This window comes from Diadema antillarum, unplaced genomic scaffold (genome assembly GCF_040938485.1).
Source record: "Diadema antillarum isolate AM-2024a unplaced genomic scaffold, OU_Dant_1.0 seq00001638_RagTag, whole genome shotgun sequence".
Taxonomy (NCBI): Eukaryota; Metazoa; Echinodermata; class Echinoidea; order Diadematoida; family Diadematidae; genus Diadema; species Diadema antillarum.
In genome coordinates this window covers 14,636-34,702 of record NW_027272344.1, presented here as the reverse complement: position 1 = coordinate 34,702, position 20,067 = coordinate 14,636, and the positions used below count along the sequence as shown (strand labels likewise).

The 20,067-nt window shown below is 40.0% G+C and overlaps 1 protein-coding gene across 1 annotated transcript in view; it reads right to left on the bottom strand.

Moving 5' to 3' along the window:
* The window catches only part of LOC139711294 (probable E3 ubiquitin-protein ligase HERC4), a 32,685-nt gene extending 12,997 nt beyond the window's left edge, over nucleotides 1-19,688 (bottom strand). The window contains exons 1-14 of the mRNA XM_071623199.1: nucleotides 19,427-19,688; nucleotides 15,655-15,817; nucleotides 15,012-15,088; nucleotides 12,921-13,145; nucleotides 11,912-12,003; nucleotides 10,528-10,658; nucleotides 9,598-9,826; nucleotides 9,024-9,208; nucleotides 7,426-7,537; nucleotides 6,070-6,283; nucleotides 4,712-4,809; nucleotides 3,916-4,035; nucleotides 2,486-2,581; nucleotides 1,652-1,867 (exon numbers count right to left, since the gene is read on the bottom strand). Coding sequence (XP_071479300.1) covers nucleotides 1,652-1,867; nucleotides 2,486-2,581; nucleotides 3,916-4,035; nucleotides 4,712-4,809; nucleotides 6,070-6,283; nucleotides 7,426-7,537; nucleotides 9,024-9,208; nucleotides 9,598-9,826; nucleotides 10,528-10,658; nucleotides 11,912-12,003; nucleotides 12,921-13,145; nucleotides 15,012-15,088; nucleotides 15,655-15,817; nucleotides 19,427-19,664 — 2,196 coding nt within the window. The 5' untranslated portion in view covers nucleotides 19,665-19,688. The remainder of the gene's footprint in view (nucleotides 1-1,651; nucleotides 1,868-2,485; nucleotides 2,582-3,915; nucleotides 4,036-4,711; nucleotides 4,810-6,069; nucleotides 6,284-7,425; nucleotides 7,538-9,023; nucleotides 9,209-9,597; nucleotides 9,827-10,527; nucleotides 10,659-11,911; nucleotides 12,004-12,920; nucleotides 13,146-15,011; nucleotides 15,089-15,654; nucleotides 15,818-19,426) is intronic.
* Between the last annotated feature and the right edge of the window lie 379 nt (nucleotides 19,689-20,067).

Genomic DNA, 20,067 nt, shown 5'->3' with positions numbered 1-20,067 from the left:
ATGTTGATGCATGTTGATGCAGTTCCAGTGCACTTGTCAAAGTTAAAGGACAAGTTCACCTTCATAGATATGTGGGTTGAGTGAATGCAGCAATATTGGTAGAACACATCAGTGAGAGTTTGAAGAAAATTGGACGATCTGTTCAAAAGTTATGAATTTTTGAAGTTTCTGCTCAGTCACGGCTGGATGAAAAGACTACTATAGCTTGTGATGTCACATGAGTACAACGATATAAAGAAAGAATAAAGAAAATTCAACATATTTCCATTTTTCTCGCATAACAAAAGAACACACGACTTCTCTCTTTCAGACGGCAGGGGGAATAATATTACCCTTCACATACTTCAGTAGCAAGTCGAAGAAATGTGCACATTATTCAAAAAGTAAAGTTTTGTGAAATTCTCTTTTTATTTTCTTTATATAGTTGTATGCATGTGACATCGTACACTGTAGTAGTCTTCTCTTCCAGCAGTGACTGAGCAGATACTTAAAATATTTGTATCTTTTGAACGGATTATCCAATTTTCCTCAAACTTTCACTGATGTGTTCTACTAATATTGCTGCGTTCTCTCAATCCTTATGTATATGAAGGTGGACTTGTCCTTTAATGTCTGTACCATAAAACTTGATGAAGCTGGAGTTTTCTGACAAGACACAACTGAGAACATGTTGGCTGTGCAAACGAAGAGCTTTGCTTCAGTACATGCTCAATGGCAGCAAATAACATCAAACCATCAGATTAAGAGTCTTTGCTTTTAAAGTAACCAAAGCCCAAATATAAACATGGATTGAGTTAAGGCAGCAATATTAGTAGAACACATCAGTGAAAGTTTGATGAAAATGAGACAGTCAAAATCAAATGTTATGAATTTTGAAAGTTTCGGTGCTGTCATCATTGGAAAAGAAGATCAAGACGTCATTTTGGACGACAATATACATAAAATATAAAGAGAATTCAACTAAATTTCAGATTTCATGAAAAGTACATATTCCATCAACTTGTTACTAACACACTTCAACCAATTGAGGACGAGTCCCGAGTATACTCGAGCAAGTGTGTATGGGAAATGCGTGTTGTAGCAAAATCAGCCCGTTGTCAACAGGCTAAGGGTCATACTATTCCCCCTGCTTTTTAAAAGAGGCAAATCCACTGCTCTTTCATCATGTTACGAATGTGAATATATGTTGAATTTTCTTGATATTTCCTATATACTGTGTGTCCATAATGGTGTCATGAACTGAGGTAGTCTCCTTTAAAAAAACTTATGAATCAATTGACCCATTTACCTCAAACTTTCCTTTCATTTCCCTTTCATTCATTTTATTTAATTTCCAACAACTCAAAACATTACACATAGTAATATATAACGAGTACAATGTTGCAACAAAGAAAAATATTGTGAACAGACAATAGGTTCTGTGTTCTTTCTGCTAATACAGAATTGAACTGCATGCTGATTACCGGTATACCAAATATGATTGCAATAACCTAACTGCAATAACCTTCAATAGTAACAGATGTGTTTAGCTCACATTGCAGCTTCAACTCAATCTACATTTGTATTTGTAATTGGGATTTCTCTTCAGCACAGGCTGAGGACAGGGGGCATTGTTTCCCAGTTCACTCACACCACTTTTTCTCGACAATACCTTTCTAACTCCACCGGCGTCAACCCCCTCTTCGCCGACAAAGATGACTCGCAGCGGCTTCTTGAGGTCTGTTTGAGGCAGGCCACTGAGCTGGTCGATGGTGGATGACACGATGTTGTCTCGCAAGATGCAGAGGAGGAGGAACGGCTGGGTGACGTTGACTTGATCGAAGAACAAATCATGGAAAAATCTCATCTGCGTACTTTCCACGGCAAACTGGGGGGGGGGGAGGGGCGTGGAAGGGGAGAAAAAAAATGCCATGAATAAAAGGATGAGATATAATCCATGGTGATACTGGCAAGAGATTGCAAAGTTTAACTTTGAGAGGTCTTTACAAAAGTTTGCTGATCTGTCCACACTGGCAGCCAAACTTCTCAATGTTCAGTGCTGAAGTCAGGGTCAATGGCTTGCATGCACAACAAAGCAGAAAGAGTGCGGCATCTGGCAGATAATGATTGTGATACAGGTGCATCCCAATGAGTGCGTGCTGCAGAGGCATCGCCCACAAACAGGTGGTGCACTGGTCATGTGACAGACCTTGCGAAGTTTCAGTTGTGAGTGTTCAAAGTGCACAAATATCAAAAGTTTTGTGGGGAGTGTGGGAAATTTCCCTAGTTTGAGTTTTGCAAGAAGTTGAATGAGAAAGTGAAAAGTATTTTGGGGTATGAAGGTATAAACCTCACAACTACTTATTGATTTTGAAAATATTGGCACACTCCTGCCACAGTCTTGTCTCAAACGGTACATTGTTGTGGAATGCCTCGCAAAAGTTTTCAAACAGTCCATCATAATTCATCATTCATGGCATGTTCATGCAAATAATCATCGTCTCACATGCATCTGTATGAATGCGTCCAATTGGAGCAGCTGGGTCTTCGTGTCGGCATCGAAGACGAATGGGAAGTCGCAGAACGTAAACATGTCGTCAGCCTGTAAAAAACGGACAAACAAGCAAATGACTATTTAAAGGAAATTATTTCATGCACTAGACTGGCACAGGAGCACCCTTCCATTCACATAGGCCCGAATTCACAAAGGCGGTACAATTGAAACCATGGTTTAAATCATGGAGCGCCACGTGTCGCACAGAATATTTCGTCACGAAATCAGTCATATCGTTTACGAAATGTTCATTTCATTACGAAATGTTGTCATTTTGTTACAAAATAATCATTTCATCTACGAAGTGACAGAATTTGTAACGAAATATCCCGTGCGACACGTGGCACTCCATGGTTTTTGTCCTCAGTTTAAACCATGGTTTCAATTGTACCACCTTCATGAATTTGGGCCTTGAGTTCGATTGCCAGGAACATTTTACTAACTATGCCTTACACCACAACAAATATTTAATTCAGTAATAGTACTATAGTTCATGAATCTATGTCACTGAAGAGAATCAACTCTAATTTAACTCTATTACAAGGCAAATAGACAGAAAATGTATACTTGATATATTTTGCACAGGTCTGATTCTCCTGGAATTCTCAGGTCAACTGATATTCATGAACTCAACAAAAAAATTTGCAACCCATTGTAAATGTAACGCAATACATTTCGTCTCCAAAACGTAACATCACTAAATTCCTCCCTGAAAAGAAGTAATACCTACTTCTCATTCCATCACTGTTTTTCAATGGCGAGTTATAGGACTGTTGAAATTGTCAAGTTCAACAGTAAAATTTTCATTGAAATCGGATGAAAATTAAGGAAGTTATGACATTTTGAAGTTTCGCTAATTTTTCAGGAATCAGTTCTTGAATATGAATATGCAAATGGCAAAGTGAGCATGTCATACCCTCACAACTTGCCATATAGTTTGTACATAAAATTTTGAAACTTCCAGTTTTTCATTAAAATGCAGTTATGCCAGAGGCTCAAATCCGCGTATATCTAACTGATCACTATTTTGAAGTGATTCACCCAGAAATAACATCATGTTTCACACTTCAATGACAGAAATATTGAATTTTCATCATTTTTGTGTACACGACAAATGGAAAATTTTGAGGTTATGACATGGTTAGCTCAGTCATTTGCATATTCATATCCACTGTACAAGAACTGTTTTGGAGAAGCTAGCAAAACCTCAAAATGTTGTAACTTCCTTGCTTTTTGTCCGATTTCAGTCAAATTTTACTGTTGAACATGTAAGATCATACTTTTTTTTAATCAGACTAGCTTATACTTGGACTAGATTTTCCCTTTAATATACCACAGAAGGTACTGTGAAAATCTCGGCATTTAGAGTAATCATGACTCACCATTTCTCCCATTGATTTCAGGATGAAGACTTTGAAATGGTCATGGATTTCAATGGACTTTCCCAGGTCCGGTATGTGGAAGAGGTAGTAGGGCAGAATTTCCCCTTGCTCACAGTTCACCTGTTGATGATGTTCCAAGAGACAGTGTAACCATGGCAGCAGTGGTTGACTGATAGCAGGCTAGCATAGTACGACATGTCTTCATAATACCAGAGCTACAGACTGGAATGGTCGCTTTTCAAAATACTGTCATACCTGTCTTTAGCGGCCACCTAAGTGAGATGAAAACAAAAAGCGGCCATTACAGACAGGTGACTGCTAAAGACAGTTTCTTTCACATGTTTTTTTTTCCTTTGGGAGGGAATTGCTTTTAGTGGCCATACTGCAGGTGGCCGCTATAGACAGGTGGTCGCTGAAAGACAGGTTTGACTGTAACAAGGAAGTGGAAATAAATTTGGTGCTGTAACAACTCTGGTTACACCACTGAAAAAAAACGTTCCAGTCGTAGTCTGAAAGCTCATCTTTGCTATTAGATATCCATAGTTTGTAACACAAAAGTATATCAGGAACAAAAGTACACTAGCATCATTTTCCCCTCTAAAAAATGTTTTGTGTTAAAGTGATTAATAAATGAAATAGCTGAACAAATATATCAGTCAATAATAAATGATACGGATGACTGAAAGCATGGATGAAATTCCCTTCGTCAACACACCGTGTTTCAACATGTGCAGCATTTTCATGCAGAGGAGGCGTGTCTGTGTGTCTTCCGTTGCCGTGCTGCTGATTGGTTTGCCTCACCCCCTTGTCCAGGAGGGACTTTGACACAGTCCTTGTGCACTGTCAGGATACGGTTTGAGATGCCGCGGAAGAAGCCCTGCCCACCACACACACCTTTGAGAACCAGAACGCAAGATCTCACCTTGGATTCAAATTTGACTTTAAATTCCATTCATTCAATTTCCTTTCATGTAATTTCTATTCTACAACTTCATTTATCATGTGAAAACAAGGAAAGAAAAACAATTTTCTTTTTCCTTAAATACATGATAAAATGGCACTATATCTATGAGGTTGAGACAGATAAAATGACACAATAGATGAGGTAACAAAATAATTCACTGGAGCTGATGAGGCCCAGTATATCATTAAATAATCACTAAATTGCAATAGTTGTGCAAATTCATATACAATAAAAAAAAAAATACACACAATAAAAAGGAAAACTGGCATAAAGTCAGTTTTTTTTTTGAAAGTCACCCTAAAGAAAAAAGGCATAATTGTGATATAGGCAGTTGGGGGGGGGGGGGGGGGGGGGAGGGGGAGAGAAAATAGTGCAGCGTTAAGGCAATTGGCATGAGGCATATTTTAAGAAAACAAAACAATCAGACAGGGAAAAAATGTTTTCAGTACCAAAAACAGCACTATGACCCTAATGGAATAAACAGTAGACATGTGATTTTTATCAAAACAACAAAAGTACTGTATATGATGAGGTAATGACTGATAAAAACTTCTCTTTCAAAAACAAAATTAAAAGAAAAAAAATGCTTCTCAGTGCGCCAATCCTGCCATAGAGCAATGAAATGGACGTCACAGTCCTTTTTGTTATAGCTCGACTTGGAACCAGGTGTGCACATTTACACTCCAGCCATGTGTGAGGTTGTACACTTCTGTACTCTCTTATGGCATTATGACATCACATTTTCTCTACTCTCTTAAGGCATTATGACATAACACTACTGTACTCTCTTATGGCATCATGACATCACATTTCTCTACTCTCTTATGGCATTATGAACATCACGCTTCTGTACTTTCTTACAGCATTATGACAAGACACTTCTGCACTCTTTTTATGGCATTAAAAAACATCACACTTCTGTACTCTCTTATGGCATTATGACATCACACTTCTGTACTTTCTTACAGCATCATGACAAGACACTTCTGTACTCTTTTATGACATTATAACATCACACTTCTGTACTCTCTTATGGCATTATGACATCACACTTCTGTACTCTCTTATGGCATTATGACATCACACTTCTGTGCTCACTTATGGCATTATGACATCACACTTCTGTACTCTCTTATGGCATTATCACACTCTTGAACTCTCTTATGGCATGACAATGACGGTGTACGTACTGATGGTGTCCCAGAGCGGAAACTTCGCTGGTGCAGAAAAGGCCTCTCGCAAGTTTTCGAGATGGTTTTCTCTGCACCATGACTCCTTGGGCTTGCTCAGGACGGGACATTCCATTAGCAAAAAGGTAGAGCCTGAGGGACTCTGCATGAGACAAGGCGCCGTCGGCTTGCATGAGGCTGGGAAAGCAGGTATGTGTTTGAGTAGTCCTGAGATCTGGGGTGGAGGCAGTCAAGTCAAGGCGGCTTGAATTTTAATGATTTTATACCACACATTCAAAAATATGCTGTGCTACGAGTGAAAGAAACAGAATGGAGAGGGAAAGGAAAGGCCAATTATATGCTTTGTTACGCCTACACTCTGTAAGTGTGTGCTAAAATGTTATAGAATATAATGATGTAGCAAGTAGTTCTAACATAATGTAGCTATGTATCAACAAGCATATCTTGTCCTCTCTTTGAACATCCCATTCCCTGTATATGTGCACGGGGCATATCTTCCTTGATATCATATCTATACACTCTGCATCTTCTCTGTACCATCTCCTGCACTGCACCACAGTGCTTTCCATTTCTTTGCTACTTGCAGCTTTTCATTCAATATGTTTCCATTGAGCATCTTCACCATTTTGGGGGTTGGCATTTTCACTCTGGAAAATTTACACGCCAACTACATTCAGCAATATGTACTACAGGTGACTCATGTTGTAACAAAGTCCTCGGGACCGGAAGTTTTCATACGTTGTCTTGAAATTTCATTACAGCAGAACAATTGCGTATAAAAAGATGTATCTATAATTAATTGGGACCTGTTTGTTGAAACAAGGGTTAAATTATAATCATGTTCATTTTAATAGGAGTGCACAGTACTTTTCATGTTCTTTGATATACATCTATTCTTGTGTAACACTGAAAGTGATAGATTCTTTGTAATTAAATGTTACCTGTACTATAATGAAAGCTACTTCATAAAATCAAGTCCAATGGGCCACCACTGCATTTATAGAATACAAATTGCCAGAGACAAAAATAAAATTGGTGAAATAAAAGAAGACGATCAATCAGAGGGCAGATAGACCAAAGAATTCTCTGAAGCACAGCTAGTGAGAGAGGAAGATTGAAATAAAGCAGAAGATAATTGTCAATTGATTGTGACAGGTTGTTTGCCAACAGCGAAGTACGACTTAATTATCAAACCCCGGTATTCTACTCCTGAGATTGTAGGGTTCATCAAGATGAAAGCAGAAGCAAATTTATTGGGCATTATAGTGACAACAACAATGACAGCATCAACAACAATATTGATTCAGCTCAAAATAAACACTAATAAAATGCTTTTACTGCATGAAGATTGGTTACCATTTGCAGAACCGATGTCTTATCGGATAGGGGCTGGAAAGCTGACCTGGCAGCATCAAGATCCACCTCGTGATCCGCCCCAATCTCGTGGAAGTCACACTGGTCAGTGTCTCTGCTTAGTTTTTATGTAAAGGAATAAGAAAACAAAGAAGTGAAAAAAAAATATTTAAACACAACAACTTGTATACCTTTGCCTTTACTCTGATTCAAAAGTGTGATGTGACTGATGTCAAGGGACGTTAGAGCAGGGGTAGGGAGTACACAACAATCCCAGGTTCAAGCCTAGCCTCTTGTCAAGGCCCTCTCACTGTAACGGGCGAGCAAAGCGAGCCCAGCCAAGCGGGACAGCATGAGAGCCTTTTGAGATCTGCTTCACACATTATTATTCATGACACATGAACCCTATTGGATATTCATATTAACGGGTTCCGGTCGACCAACGGAATAGCGCGCTCCCCACATCCTCCGTCTTGGGGTGGTCATGCCTGTTCGCATGCATCACTGACCACCCGTGGAGGTCTCTGTCGCGTGAATTCGCCGTATGTAAATCGGGCTCGGGCAGACAGACACGCTGTTTGGTCAAGTTTTGCTCCCAAAATCGGGGAGCAAAAGTCGATAATTCGTAGTGCTATAAAACAAAAGGATGCCAAGAAAATCTTAAAAGGAACTTGTGCAACCCCACTCAGCAGGGCTCTCTTCACCATACAACGAGAAGGCCTTGACAAAAGGCTAGTTCAATCCCCACTGGGATCACCTGAGCTCACACATTGCATCATCTTGCTCTCTCACCTCTGTTGAGGGGCGGAGCAATCTCTCCCTGAGTGAACTTGAGGAACCATATATGGAAGGGTCAAAACCCATGTACCTGAAAGATTATGTCTTTTCCTCTCACAATAAAGAGCAGGGGGAAAACTTTCTGAGGTGGCATGTTCAATACAAACATCAGTCGTCAAAATATGGACAATACAAGGGTCTCTTGACTCCCCTGAAATGGTGATCTATCACTTGGCCTACTCCCACTTCGGTTAACCCATTGAAGACAAGTCTCGAATACACTTGGGCAGGTGTCTATAGAAAAAGCGTGTTGCAGCAAAATCAAACCATCCTCAACAGTTAATAGCCATTTAGTCTCAACCAACATGGTCCAATCCTGTTTCGTCTACAACCAGTTCGTCTACTGACCATTCAGTCCAATTGACACTTAGCCAATTTTGTCTAATATCCACAGTTTAGAAGACGAAATGGGGAAAAAAATCAAAGAAGACAAAATTGCAATTAGACCATCTGGTCATTGGACGAAATGATAATAAGCCAAATTGGGCATTAGACCAAGTGAGGATTGAACGAAACACACATTAGACACAATTGACAGTAGACCAAATGAGTTTAGCCATAGAGGTGTTCAACAAACTGGGAAGTGGAGCATCTGATATCACACTAATAATCTGAGTTAAAAAAAAAAGAAAGAAAAAGAAAAGAGAGACAAATTTAAGCAGGCACAGTGGGCTTGAATCAGAAAAAGACATCAGAGTTAACTTTCTAGAAGCCTATGCCAAGTTTTAGGACTGAATAAATGAAGAGAAATGAATATCATTTACTCTTTGAGGAAGGATGCATTGAGGCAGGCAGCTGATGAGAAACACATGTCCGCCAGCTCTTTAGCCCTCTGAGGAGGGGAAGCCGTGGGGACGACGGTGGAAAGTTCCAAGAGGAGGTTCTCGGTGAGAGTGACCGGCCGCTGACTTGGAATGGGTTCCCTGAAGTCCTTTGGGGTTTCTGAGTCCTGTTGGGGAACGGGTGGACAGAGAGAATACACTGCACGGACAGAACCTGATCAGATGAATACTAGGTATACAATGTACCACCATAGGTCATCCACATCAGTACTGTTATCATCATCAATGTCATTATTATCAACACCATCATCATCATCAATATCATCTTCAACATATTCATCATCATCACCACAAGCATCATCTTTTGTATTATCATCACCATCATTTTTATCATCATCATTACCACCAATTTTCATCATCATCGTCATTATCATCATTATTGATACCATCTTCATCATAATCATCTTTTTAAGTATCATTATCATCATCACTGTCATTATCATCATCAATTGCACCATCATCCTAATGCTCTGTTGTTGATTTTTTTCCCTCTTACACTTGAACTTGAGACAGTACAGAAGCACTGATCGCCCCGAGCATAAATGGACAGAACGGCACATTCCGTCGCAGAGTCTTCTTTGCTTCGTCCAGTGGTCCTCCACGGTCCTGGAACTGGCATGGGAGTTGAGTGTGACTTGGTGGAGGTCAGACCCAGCTGACCACTGCTTCCTTCACCGAAGGAATACATCTTACCAGTGTGACCTTCCAGGACGAGCGTGTGGTGTCTGTTGGGGGGGGGGGGGGGGGGGGGGGGGGGGGAGTAGGCAAAAAGAAAACAGTGCGCATGACCTGACCATGTTTTAATCACAGAAACAGGATTTTACACCAAATCCAACAGGAGTCTTATTCTCTTGTTTATTTCATCAAGGTACACTGGGTATTGCAGCTATAACTGTTGTCAGGTGTATGTTGCTGTACACTAACACTAAAGATACACTGTCAACAATTGATAAACAAATATTCAAGATTGCAGTACAAAATATTGGTTCATTACATTACTGATGTCAATAGGATCTGATCTACACTGTATGGAACTCAGCTTCAATAATAGTCACTGCTTTTCCAGAAGGTCCTGCTGGTATCATAATTGCTTGTTTCACGCCCAAACTAGTCAAGAGGCTTCAATTCCTTTTATCTTTCTTTCAAATCATGACAACATAATACTACTGGTTTGCATTTGCAGGGGCAGATCCAGGAATTCCATAAACGGGAGGCACCTTTAAAAAATTAAAGGGGGGGGGGGAGGCACATGCCCCCCGTTTTTCCTTGTTATTTCTTTTGTTTTAACAAAAGATAAAGAGGGGGCACGCGCCTCATGCGCCACCCCCCCCCCCCCATCCGTCCCTGTATTTGCTTCAATTTGTTAATTCATAAAGCCAACCTAACTGAATCTGTCAATTCATGCAGCCAAGCTCATATCACATACCTTCCACAGGCTACCTGTGTGACCATACTTCCCATGAGGTCCAGGACCTTCTTGGGATTGCTCTCATTGTCCTTTGACCCATGACCTAGTTGACCTTGCTTTCCACATCCAAAGAGAAAGATACCACCAGTCTGTTATGGCCAGGGAAAATTGAAAATGCAAATATTCAAGATCTAGTTTTCTTGCGTATAAATAGCACCAGTACACTTAAAAACACCTGTATAAAGCGTCATATAAATGCAATTATCTATTATCATTATTATGATTATGATTATTAGTTATCATTATCATTATTATTATTATCATTATTATTGTTATTATTGTTATTATTATTATTATTATCATTATCATTATTATTATTATCATTATTATTATTATTATTATTATTATTATTGATGTTATTGTTATTATTATTGATAACTTACTGAGTTAAGGACATCATAATCATGTTTGATAACTGAGAAACTCAACTGATGCAGTAATCATGTTCACTACACTCTGTGTGCCAAGCAGACTTAGGAGATGACTTGCCAATTTTGCATATTTTGCTCAATGGCACAACCAAGCACAACCCAGTGGATAAGTCGCAATATGCCACAATGTATGGAAAGCGTCACAGTCATAACTTTGTCACAAAATTTACATCACAGCAAAGCTTGCCATTTTCTCTACAACTTGCTGCTCTGCATTTCCAATATAAAAGTTTCTATGAAACATTACATGGCTTTAAAACAAAACATGTTTTCCAAAAAAGCCCATGCACTGCTGTCTCAAAATAGTGTGGCACACCGGAGGTTCATTGAATGCATGCTGCCAGTGCTTATTGGCTAAACTTCATACATATCTTTTTGGTCTAGAATTTAACTTGTCCCCTCCCCCACTAAACTTAATATTTAAAGAAATTGTAAACTTTTGTATGAACCTCCAATAGCTGAACACACGTTAACTGTCACACATGCTGTATCAATATTTAGCATGATGGCCTTGGCTTGTGACACCAGCAAAAGCTGTCTGCAGTGATAATTTCATAAGAATTCACAAACGGGAAGGTTTTTCTTTTTCCATATATTAATTACCAACTTGAAGGAAAAGGAAAAATGTTTGATGTTTAATTTGTCTGACAGAATCATTTGACAAAAGATAGATTTATGAGGATATGTCCCGTAGTGTGATGGGTTCAGTTTAAACAACAATAATAATAACAACAACAACAACACAACAAAATTAACATCAGCAGAACCAGCAGCAGCACCACTACCACAAACAACAACAACCAGCCACAAGTTCATGAATACATGTTGTTCAAAATATGCCATCAACAAACTTTGGTTACCTTTTATACTGTACACAGGAACATCTATATCAAACACTTGATCATACATACCGCTATAAGCATGGCTGTGTGGTCTTGTCCGCAGGCGATGTACTTCACCCGCTGGGACAGGAGACTTTTCAGTATTTGTGGGGAAAGGACATCTGAAGAAGAGTGCAATGGAGGTGAAAAGAATGCAAGTTTTTTATTTTCAGATGAAGGACACTGATAATCATTGACAAATATTACATTTCAATAGGTGCAGTCAGACTGGCAAAAGATCGAGAAGTTTAAGATCGCGAAGTTTGGGCCATTCGTACGGGCAAGAAAGAGTGCGCCGTCCGATGGCTAGTGATTGTGATGTATTAATGCATATCTGTACATGACAATGGCCTCGCGCTTAGGAGACACTGCCCGCAAACAGATTGAGAAGTTTCGTGAGAAGTTTCGCAGGAAGTTTGCGGTCACACTGGCAAAACTTCGAGATCTTAAAGATCGTGATCTCAAACTTCGCGATCTTTTGCCAGTCTGACCGCGCCTAATGAGTTTTCATATGAGGGATGCCTGACCAAAACAACATTAACAACAGAAGAATAGAAAACTCCATAGCAGTTCCTATGAAGAGATTGTCAAACTAGGCTTATATTTGGCACCCTAATTAAGCACATTCTATTCATGACAAACACCAACTTTCAATGCAATAGCATGATCTTTTTAAAGGTTATTAGAGTTTAAAGTGAGAGTGTGTAAATGGCTTTCAAGAAATGAAAAAGAACCTCTTAGGCATGCCTACACAGACCCCCCCCCCAAAAAAAAGAGCATTCTAGAAAAAGCGCTGAAAAATACAATTTTCTATTCGCTGTATGATCCCAAACTATAGAACTGTACAGAAAAAAAACTGATATTGCTCTTTCAGAAAAAAAAATGGAAACTAAAAGTTGACAAGACAACCCATTTCACCTACTTTGTGTCCTCAAGAAAAACTGCAAAACATGTGATTGTGTCAAAAATTTACATGCCTATCCACTACTTGCGTTTGGGTATGCTATCCTCTCCATTTCAAGCAGCCTGACAAACTTACTGAGAGGGGCCCCGATCCCAAGCTGACCGCAGTCATTCTTCCCCCAGCCAAAGGGTGCTCCCGAGATGGTCAGAGCGAATGAATGCGAGCCACCGCATGATAGCTGAGTGATGGGGAGCCCTCGTAGCTTACGTATGACCAGGGGGCAGTCACTGAAGAGCGGTGTGGTTGACCCAATGCCCAGCTGACCGACAGAGTTATCACCCCAGGAGAAGACTCTGCCATCTTTAAATAATCACAGAAATTAAACTGGACATGAATACAAGCACATTATGCTTAACAAAATGAAAAAAACAACAACCTAAAAAACAAACAAGTGTCCAAAATAAAACAAAACAAAACATTGAAATTATAATTCATACATATACTGTGACAATGCATCACAAAAAAAACAAAAAGTCACACCCTTTGATTTTACGTGAGGTTTAAAAACAGGCGAAACCGGTCAACCAAGTCAATCTTGAGTTTTCATATTTTCTGAAAGAATAACTTTTTCTCTTCATCATTCCTAAGTTTGGGATCATAAAATGAATTGAAAAGTGTGTTTTCAGCATTTTTCTACAACCATTCTTTTTTTTTGGTACCGCAGTGTAATGAGGTATATCTTAGAGGCCCATTTTCATTTCATGAAAATCATTTGCACACTCTTCACTTTCAACTCTAATAACTTTTGAAAGAATAATGCTACTGCCTTGAAAGTTGGCATTAATTACGGACAGAATGTGTTAATTGAGCATGCTCAATTTCAGCTTAATCTAGTAATCCCTTCATTGTTGTTGCCCTGGTGGCTTACATCCTGTTTTTTGTCTCATTCATTGCGCAGCTAGCACAGCTTGGTAAAGATTGAGCGCTTGAACAGATGCTGTAATGTACTTCAGAGCCTCTTTTCTTAGTTTACACTCTTCCAAAGCAGGTGCTTTATTTCCAATATTTAGGTAGGTTAGAAGAGTCCATTTGAATCAAGTAATACATCATTTTAAAGCTTAGATTCTGCTCTTTCAGAATCTGCCCTTAACTAAAAATCCATGTCTGGCGACTTTTTGTTGTCTTTGTGATGCAGGGTTACATATGTATTTAAAAAAAAACCCTAAAACAAACAAACAAACCCACTAAATCTAGGACTACATCACAGATTACAAGACTAGCTGTGGGCAATACATGGACAGCAAACTGTTTCTCTTAAGTTGGTCCTCTTTTCAAGCTGATTCCATATCATTGTTGAGGGCAAAATGTGATTGCCGTATGGCAGGTTGATTTACACACAATTTTCACAATCTAGCACATCAAACTGTAATATGACACAATGCCTCATCCCATGAAATATTTACCTTGATGGGTTCACTTACACGGCTAAAATCTGACAAGCTTCTTTGTAAGTATGAAATTTATTTCCCCTATACCTGGTACTCAACTTTAGTGTAGGCCATACAACAACCCTGGACATTGCAATGGCCTAGTCCTTCATAAAGGCCATTCACAACAGAGATCCGGGAATAAGGTATTAAACCATAACAGTTTTATTCAAGACATTGACACCATTTGAGAAAGACGGCACTCCAGGCGACACACCTAATAGCAAACAAAGCACAGTATTAAAGGGACAGACGAACTGATTCAATGTTGATAAAACAAATATACTTGTCAGACTGGACAATCATGAAATAACACTTTCAGCCAAGCCTCTGAATTTTCCTCTAGAAAATATGCAAGCATGAGACAGCACTTTTGAAGGAGGCCTGATACATGTATCACCCCCCCCCCCCCCCACAACAACAACAACAACAACAAACAAACAAACAAACAGACAAACAAAAAAAAGATGGAATTCTCTTTGGCAAACAGCATTATACCTGATAAGCATGAGGCAGGCAGTGACTTTAGGTTCGGTTGAATTTTACTTTACGAAAAAATAGGACAGTAAACAAATAAAGAGCAATGATGGTACATGAAGATGTCTATTGGTGAGGAAGGTTGTGTTTGATGAAAACCGAAAAATTGTGGGTGGGGGTAATGCCTTGTGTCATAGTGATATTTTGTGGTCTATTTCAGCTTTTGAGTGACAGTGCCCCGACTGTGAGATAATGAGCGTACCTCTGGTGAGAGCCAAAGAATGCCTTGATCCACAAGACACCTGTACAACGTGGTAGGACCCCAGAGACTTCATAATTCTGTGTGTGAAACAAGCATGCTGTTAGAACATCTAGAAGCTTCTAGATGTTTGCTCTTCAATTGTCCATTTAATCAAAGTAATGATAACATGGTATCAACGGCTGAAAGACCACTACTATTTGAATGGTCAAAGAGGGATATTTCAAAATTCACAAAGGTTATGACACTCACTGTGAGATATTGCTACTAAAGAGCAACAGTTTTTGCATTATTTTTCCAGGTAACTCACTAGGTTGATTATTTCTGTGCTATTATAGTAAATTCTCTACTTTAATAGCTCATCATTTCCACACCTACGACCCATCTACAACTACAAATGTACACCTTTCATCACGGCATATGAATTAGAATATGCATGCAGTAAGGATGCAAATTCCCAAGCCCGCAAGAATTGTGATGTTTCAGCCCTACTGAAAGCTCTAAAACCCATCTTATGTACCAACTATCCAACGGAGGAGTAACACAAATATCCAAATCTCACTCTCAGTTCACTCCCACATAGTGTGCGCTGCAACACACATCTATTCCTTCTATTTGTGAGTAGTCAGTCTTTCATCAGGCTCACCTTGGCTTGGGCTTATCGTCCTGATCTCCCGTGGCCATACCACACTGACCTCTGTCGTTGTGACCCCAGCTTAACACTTGCCCCTTGTCCGAAACGGCAAGGGTGTGGTCATCTCCACAGGACACTTGGCAGATGACCAAGGTCTCTACAGCCAGTACCTGGACTGCAAAAAGACAAGCCACCTGATTGTAGCCAGTATGATTTTTGGCCATACAAACACATCAGTATCCTCATGGCATTACTCATCAACTCTGTGATGAAAATACTCAAAGGTGGATTACACAATGAATACCTGCCCGCTGACCACGCACTGAACGTCACTTGGGCATCACAATAGCATCTCGAATCAATTTCTAGCCTCTGTACAGATGCACCTAACAAAACATTCAACAATTTTAACCATCAAAATGAATTGTGGGGGGGGGGGGGGGGGGGGGGGGTTGGGAGGGGAGAGATTAATCAAAAGATTGTTTGACTTCACTCACTTCATTTGTGTTACCTTGACTGTAAAGCATAGTTTTTTTTTCTTTTTTTTTAATAATAATGATAAGAATGACAAGGAAAAGTAGAAATTACGCGGTGCGTAATATATGTCCCCGCCGAAACTAGCATTTTGTAGCAAAATGTGCAATATAGGTAAAAAATCAAGGTCAAAGGTCAAAGATGTCAAAGGTCAAAATTCTGTGTAAAAGTTTTGAAGCCCTCACCTAGTGCCATCACATAAAGCAAAACGGAATCGAAATCGGGTTAGAAATGGCGAAGGAGTAGCATTTTATAGCCAATGTACAATACAGGTCAAAAATCAAGGTCAAAGGTCAAAGAAGGCAAAGGTCAAAATCCTGTGTAAAGTTTTGAAGCCCTCACCTAGTGCCATCACATAAAGCAAACGGAATCGAAATCGGGTTAGAAATGGCGAAGGAGTAGCATTTTGTAGCCAATGTACAATACAGGGGCCGTATTCTGAGAGCTAATTAAGTGTCTGATTAGCACTTAATTACCGAATTGGTATTCTGAGAGCATGATTAAGTAGGGGGTATATTAACTACCATAGCAACAAGCGTTTTGGCGGGAAGGACCTACGCGTTTGCGCGTATCAATGCGCGTGCACCTCTGAGAGGACTTAATCACAGAGTTAATTACGAATCGGTATTCTGAGGGTGTAATTAAGTATGAAAGTTAATGGAAAACTTAATGATACCAAAGAGTGTCATTAACTTCTCCGATATCACGCATTACATCGTGTTTTCTCGGCCACAACGATGCTTACCGTCTTCGGTAACCGAGGAGCGGTTGAATCTTGTTATCTTGGTATCCGTAGAATTCAGAGAAAAAAAGAAATATAGCCGATCTTCGAGGAATTTTGTCATTTTATGTGAGCAAAGAGGTTGAGATCTTCGCGTGCGTAGGTGAGGGGTTGTAATCAAATACCGGAGTGTGCGCATGGAGCTCTTGGGTTGTAGTTACAAAGGGCATGGAGGAGCGCGCATGGAGGGCATATTTGCGCGTGTAATCATCATTTTGGCTTCTAACAACGCGTCTGATTGGATGGAATAACAATTAGATGGGAGGGACCTAAGATAATTACAGGGGACTTAATCATACCTTAATTACGTCCTCAGAATACCGATTTTGCCCTTGATTAAGGGCCTATTAACTTCACGACTTAATCACGAAGTTAATTACAGACTTAATTACGACCTCAGAATACCACCCCAGGTCAAAAATCAAGGTCAAAGAAGGCAAAGGTCAAAATTCTGTGTAGAAGTTTTGAAGCCCTCACCTAGTGCCATCACATAAAGCAAACGGAATCGAAATCGGGTTAGAAATGGCGAAGGAGTAGCATTTTGTAGCAAAATGTACAATATAGGTCAAAAATCAAGGTCAAAGAAGGCAAAGGTCAAAATTCTGGGTAGAAGTTTTGAAGCCCTCACCTAGTGCCATCACATAAAGCAAACGGAATCGAAATCGGGTTAGAAATGGCGAAGGAGTAGCATTTTGTAGCAAAATGTACAATATAGGTCAAAAATCAAGGTCAAAGGTCAAAGAAGGCAAAGGTCAAAATTCTGTGTAGAAGTTTTGAAGCCCTCACCTAGTGCCATCACATAAAGCAAACGGAATCGAAATCGGGTTAGAAATGGCGAAGGAGTAGCATTTTGTAGCAAAATGTACAATATAGGTAAAAAATCAAGGTCAAAGGTCAAAGAAGGCAAAGGTCAAAATTCTGTGTAGAAGTTTTGAAGCCCTCACCTAGTGCCATCATATAAAGCAAACGGAATCGAAATCGGGTTAGAAATGGCGAAGGAGTAGCATTTTGTAGCAAAATGTACAATATAGGTCAAAGGTCAAGGTCAAAGGTCACGACTGAAATTCTGTGTAGAAGTTTCAAAGCTCCCTTGTAGTGCTATCATATAAAGCAAACAGAATCAAAATTGGCTCATAAATGACAGAGAAGTAGCAAATTGAAGATTTTGATCACACACGGACGCACACACGGACACACGGACGGACACACGGACGGACACACGGACGGACGGACACACGGACACACACACGTACGGAGCCCGTTTCATAGTCCCCTGCTCGAACTCGTTCGGCGGGGACAAAAATAACATGGGCAACTACAATGATGACACTGATGCTGATGATGATGCTACTACCATTATGACTGCAGCTGCTACTGCTACCATTGCTGCTGCTACTACTATTACTGCTACTGCTGCTACTACTACCTACTATTACTACTACTACTACTACACATTAACTTATAGTTTTACTATCATACTACCAACAATGATATCAACACTCGTGACATTTCATGACAGCACTTTTATGCTGTGCAAGCTCTGAACATTGCAATCAATTTGAGCAAAGTAAAGATCATTGTGAAACAGATGCAATTTCGAGGATTATTTGAAAACGAGAGTGATTTGGCAATTACAGTTCTATGGGGCATAGCAGAGTAGACAGGCAAATTTCTTGTAGAACAATTCAATCCAACATAAACAAGCAGATTGAGTGTTGAAGCATTTTTTGTTACCTCCGCCAAGGGAGGAGGTTACGTTTTCGTTACCATTGGTTTGTTTGTTCGTTCATTTGTTCGTTTGTTCGTTCGTTCGTTTGTTCGTTCATTCGTTCGTTCGTTCGTTCGTTCATTCGTTTGTCTGTGCGCAAAATAACTAAAAAAGTAGAAAACGGCTTGGGATGAAACTTGCAGGGAAGGTTGAGAATGACACGAGTAACAAACGATTAACTTTTGGTAGTGATCCGAGAATTTTTGGGGAATTTATGAAGGATTTTTGATATTTTGGCAGGGAGGGTCAGTGAACTTGGGAGTTCAGGCTGCACGTATTTGAGGTTTGCATGCGTGCACTAAAGTGCGTGCTCTAGTTTCTGCTGGGGTGAGGTGCGCTGTGCAGCTGAGGGTTTATGACGTAACAAAGGCTTCTATATTGGGAAATCGGGAGACTTTCAGCACACTACTATTATAAACACTTTCAGCATGCTATAGTACGTATGGGTGGAAATCACTGATATACAATGTATATATGGAAGAACAAGATCAGTGATGGAAATGAGCTGCATGCTTGGCGGAGGTCTGCGCTCTCAGAGTGCTTCTCTAGTTTTAATAATGTGGGGTACTTGGGACAAAAAATCTGTGTTTGATAGAGAAAATTGTTCCTCCTGTTAGTTTACAACACCAAGTGAATAAAGGCATGACATCAATGAAGTAGTTTATATGTAAACTTAAAGGGCAACGTCAAACAATTCTTACCCAGTTTGAAGTGGTCTCCTTGGCGACCCAACTGCCCGCTGTTGTTTGCTCCACAGGTGAAAACAGTCCCATCTTGCAGGAGGACGCAAGTGTGCTGTGACCCGCAGCTGATGCTGCGGACTTTCTGGTCCGAGGGCAAGGAGACTTCTGTTGCTGCGGCGATACATCCTCCTGCATCCTCATCACAGCTCAGTCCCAACTGGCCCTCAGTGGCTGAGCCCCAACTGAACACAGGCATCTCACATCAGTTCCTCCGCTTGTGATATCCCTGTACCAATGGTACTGTAAGTTTTTGATAGCATCAGAGTAAGAGTGCCATGAAAGAAGAAGGAAGAAATCCAGATCTATACTTAAAGACCACCACAGGCGGGGGTGTTTCATAAAGCTGTTTGTAAAGTTACGAACAACCCTATGAGCGACTGGTGATCAGGTCTTGTGCTGAATTATGGAAATTCTGATAAGTACAGCACATCAGAACTGATCACCAGTCGCTCAGTTGTTCGTAACTTTACGAACAGCTTTATGAAACAGGGCATCTCACAGTGTCCCATTTCATAAAAAGTTGATATGACAGCAACTCTTGCTGGAATGGCAATTGTCATGGTAATGACAAGAATCCAACTTCCTGATTGGCTGTTGCT